At 37.3% G+C, this 5,000-nt stretch overlaps 1 protein-coding gene across 1 annotated transcript in view; it reads right to left on the bottom strand.

The window, feature by feature from the left end:
* Positions 1–2,989: 2,989 nt before the first annotated feature.
* Positions 2,990–5,000, bottom strand: part of LOC137629318 (arginine/serine-rich coiled-coil protein 2-like) — a 54,020-nt gene continuing 52,009 nt past the window's right edge. The window contains exon 4 of the mRNA XM_068360575.1: positions 2,990–3,332. Within this exon, the coding sequence (XP_068216676.1) occupies positions 2,990–3,332 (343 nt within the window). The remainder of the gene's footprint in view (positions 3,333–5,000) is intronic.

Here is a 5,000-nt window from a genome sequence, read left to right on the forward strand (position 1 = left end):
CGGAAAAGTAATCAACCAAATACTGAAACTTCGGACCTACACCAGTTGTATTCAACCAAATATTGCAACTTGAATCATTACTTCAGACCTACAATAGGAAAGTATTCAACCAAATACTGAAACTTGAATTATTACTTCAGACCTGCAACGGAAAAGTAATCAACCAAATACTGAAACTTCGGACCTACACCAGTTGTATTCAACCAAATATTGCAACTTGAATCATTACTTCAGACCTACAATAGGAAAGTATTCAACCAAATACTGAAACTTGAATCATTACTTCAGACCTGCAACGGGAAAGTAATCAACCAAATACTGAAACTTCGGACCTACAACAGTTGTATTCAACCAAATATTGCAACTTGGATCATTACTTCAGACCTTCAACGAGAAAGTATTCAACCAAATACTGAAACTTGAATCATTATTTCAGACCTTCAACGAGAAAGTATTCAACCGAATATTTCAACTTTTGAACTTGAATCATTACTTCAGGCCTACAACAGGAAAGTATTCAACCAAATATTGCAACTTGAAACATTAATTCAGACCTACAACTGGAAAGTATTCAACCAAATGCTGAAACTTGAATCATTCCTTCGGACCTACAACAGTTGTATTCAACCAAATATTGCAACTTGAATCATTACTTCAGACCTACAACAGGAAAGTATTCAACCAGACACTGAAACTTGAATCATTACATCAGACCTACGGCAGGATTATACTCAACCAAATACTGAAACTTGAATTATTACTTCAGACCTACAACAAGAAGTATTCAACCAAATACTGAAACTTGAATTATTACTTCAGACCTACAACAAGAAGTATTCAACCAAATACTGAAACTTGAATTATTACTTCAGACCTACAACAAGAAGTATTCAACCAAATACTGAAACTTGAATCATTACTCCAGACCTACAACAGGAAAATACTCAACCAAAAACTGAAACTTGAATCATTACTTCAGACATACAAAAGGAAAGTATTCAACCAAATACTGAAACTTGAATCATTACTTCAAACCTACAAAAGGAAAGTAATCAACCAAATACTGAAACTTGTATCATTACTTCAGACCTACGGCAGGATTATACTCAACCAAATACTGAAACTTGAATTATTACTTCAGACCTACAACAAGAAGTATTCAACCAAATACTGAAACTTGAATTATTACTTCAGACCTACAACAAGAAGTATTCAACCAAATACTGAAACTTGAATTATTACTTCAGACCTACAACAAGAAGTATTCAACCAAATACTGAAACTTGAATCATTACTCCAGACCTACAACAGGAAAATACTCAACCAAAAACTGAAACTTGAATCATTACTTCAGACATACAAAAGGAAAGTATTCAACCAAATACTGAAACTTGAATCATTACTTCAAACCTACAAAAGGAAAGTAATCAACCAAATACTGAAACTTGTATCATTACTTCAGACCTACGGCAGGATTATACTCAACCAAATACTGAAACTTGAATTATTACTTCAGACCTACAACAAGAAGTATTCAACCAAATACTGAAACTTGAATTATTACTTCAGACCTACAACAAGAAGTATTCAACCAAATACTGAAACTTGAATTATTACTTCAGACCTACAACAAGAAGTATTCAACCAAATACTGAAACTTGAATCATTACTCCAGACCTACAACAGGAAAATACTCAACCAAAAACTGAAACTTGAATCATTACTTCAGACATACAAAAGGAAAGTATTCAACCAAATACTGAAACTTGAATCATTACTTCAAACCTACAAAAGGAAAGTAATCAACCAAATACTGAAACTTGAATCATTACTTCAGACATACAAAAGGAAAGTATTCAACCAAATACTGAAACTTGAATCATTACTTCAAACCTACAAAAGGAAAGTAATCAACCAAATACTGAAACTTGTATCATTACTTCAGACCTACAATAGGAAAGTATTCAACCAAAAACTGAAACTTGAATCATCACTTCAGACCTCCTAACCTCAAATGACAGAATGGTCCGTTATTGAGAATCGGGGACTTAATACCCACACTGAGAAATACTTTCAGAATCATGCAAATATTCCTCAACAATACTGTACAACCAACAATACATCGAAGAGTTCGTGCTGTATTTCAAAACGGGACCCAATAATTACACAGTTTTCTTGCATGCTGTATTCTTATGGCTCGTACACTGCAGTATTATTTTCTCACTTGGATATTTGCAAATTTGCATCATGATGCAATGATGTGTAAAGAGGTATTAGCAGGAGATCGAGAAAGCATAACGTGAATGCATTTCAAAATGTGAACTTTCAGTTCGGTATGAAAGTGACGCAACAGAATTAAAAGTAAATCTGTACAATTAGAGAGAGAGAGAGAGAGAGAGAGAGAGAGAGAGAGAGAGAGAGAGAGAGAGAGAGAGAGAGAGAGAGAGAGAGAGAGAGAGAGAGAATCATGATAGCAAAATGAGTCAGAAAAAAATAATGATATATATATATATATTATATATATATATAATTTATATATTATATATATAATTTATATATTATATATATAATTTATATATTATATATATAATTTATATATATATATATATAGAGAGAGAGAGAGAGAGAGAGAGAGAGAGAGAGAGAGAGAGAGAGAGAGAGAGAGAGAGAGAGAGAGAGAGATAAGGGGATAGAGGAAGTCGACGGCAACCTCCCCCCCCCCTTTCCTCCACCACATCGAGGACCCCCCCCCGCGATCCCTACTCCTCCACGCCATGCTATCTGCCTTTTCAATTCAAGGTCTCTGGCAAACTTCAACTTTCACTGGAGAAGAGACACGATTCCTTAAACATACATTCTAGCCTTCTAAGTTGCTATTACTGTTATTGTTGCTGCCACTACTGCTATTACTAATATTGCTGCTTTTACAGCTGGACCTTTGCTCTTGGTGTTGTTGTTGCCATTGATGCTATAACTAATATTGCTGCTTTTACACCTGGACCTTTGTTCTTGGTGTTGTTGCTGCCACTACTGCTATTACTAATATTGCTGCTTTTACAGCTGGACCTTTGTTCTTGGTGTTGTTGCTGCCACTACTGCTATTCCTAGAATTACCGCTTTTAAAACTGGTCCTTTTTCTTAGTGTTGTTGTTACCACTGATGCTATTACTAACATTTCTGCTTTTATAGTTGGACCTTTGTTCTTCGTGTTGATGCAGATACTACTCTTATTGCTAATACAGTGTATTGCTGCTCTTAAAGGTGGACCCATGTTTCTGGCGTTATTGCTGCCACTGCTATTGTTGCTAATATTACTGCTTTTACAGCTGGACCTATGTTGTTGGCATTAGTTCTCCAGGTGATACCGCTTTCCCCTTCGCTGATTTTCCCACTAACTCTTGTTCCTGCCAATACTGCAATCACCCACGCTGCTAATTACGTACCAGGTTCTATTAGATTAAAGTTAGTTTCATGCTCGTAAGCAAAGTGTAGGTACAAATTTCAGAATTCATCGTACTTCTTTAGAAACTCAAATTGCGTTGCCAGCTAGTATATTTCATTCCAATTATTGCCAAGTACACTGTTAGAAATTTGCCGTAAGACGGTAGAAATCCTGGAATAAATGTTGCCAAGCATTTACCATTTTAAAAAAGAATACATTGACGTAAAGGGATGATATTACGGTCACCAACCCGTAAAAGATAGCAACAAAGTAGGGTAAAAATGACGGTCGCCTGTATTTTACTGAAATACAGCTGAGAGCAGTATATTTTTACCGAGGATTTCCGACTACAATTGCGGTTTCTTTAACAGCGTACATGATTCTGTGGAGGAGACAACTGGCTGGAGGCTGGGTCGAGTAAATACGAACAGACTCACCGAGACCTCGGGCATTAAGGAAGACATAATGAGACTCATGTTGGAGGCATTCCCAGACCTCCAGGATTCATTAAGGAGCCCGCGTTTAGATGGACCTACATAGTTGCCCAACGCAGCGAGGTTTTTTTGTTTAATGGATACGAATTGTCGTCGAGAGAGAGAGAGAGAGAGAGAGAGAGAGAGAGAGAGAGAGAGAGAGAGAGAGAGACTAACCAACATATATATATATATATATTATATATATGTGTGTATGTGTGTGCGTGTATGTATGTATATGTATGTATGTATGTATGTATATATATATACACATATATATGTATAGAGAGAGAGAGAGAGAGAGAGAGAGAGAGAGAGAGAGAGAGAGAGAGAGAGAGAGATCAACTAAATAATAAGAGAGAGAATCCACCACCACAACAAAAACATAAACAAAAGCAACAACGAAAAACAAACCGAAAAACACTTCACAGAAGTTGCAATCCAAAGTAACAAACCACACTTTTATTTTCCGACAGCGAAGAGATCTAAAAGTTAAGTGACCCCAAGATTTAATTAGTTCATTCCGGCCACCTACAAACTTTTCGAGTGGATCTCTCTCTCTCTCTCTCTCTCTCTCTCTCTCTCTCTCTCTCTCTCTCTCTCTTGAGTAAAGAAGTGGAGTTTCTTAGCTACTTGAGCTTCTTGAGTCCTTTTCTTCTTCGAGGGGGAACAGGAGAAGGATCTCAAAATATCCCTCCGTTCAACTCCTTCAGGAGTTGTTTAATTGATACATATGATCAGCGTCCAAGACCCCTCTCCACCCACGCTAGGACCAAGGAGGGTCAGGCAATGGGTGCTGATGACTCAGTAAATAGACCTATAGGCTCCCTCAAATACCTCATCCTTACGTCACAAGGATGGTGAGCTTGCAGCGACCAAAGGAACTAACGAGTTTTGACCGAGGCTTGAACCCCAGTCTAGCGTTCACCAATCAGGGACGTTACCACATCGGCCACCACAATATTACAACAACAAAAAGTACAGAAGTTTCTAGTTCACTGCAGGACTAAGGCTTCTGGCATGTCTGTTGTCATGTCTGGGATTTGGCCATTTTCCTCACCATGCGGGCCACTGCGGATTGGTGA

The sequence above is a fragment of the Palaemon carinicauda genome, chromosome 37 (genome assembly GCF_036898095.1).
Source record: "Palaemon carinicauda isolate YSFRI2023 chromosome 37, ASM3689809v2, whole genome shotgun sequence".
Lineage (NCBI taxonomy): Eukaryota > Metazoa > Arthropoda > Malacostraca > Decapoda > Palaemonidae > Palaemon > Palaemon carinicauda.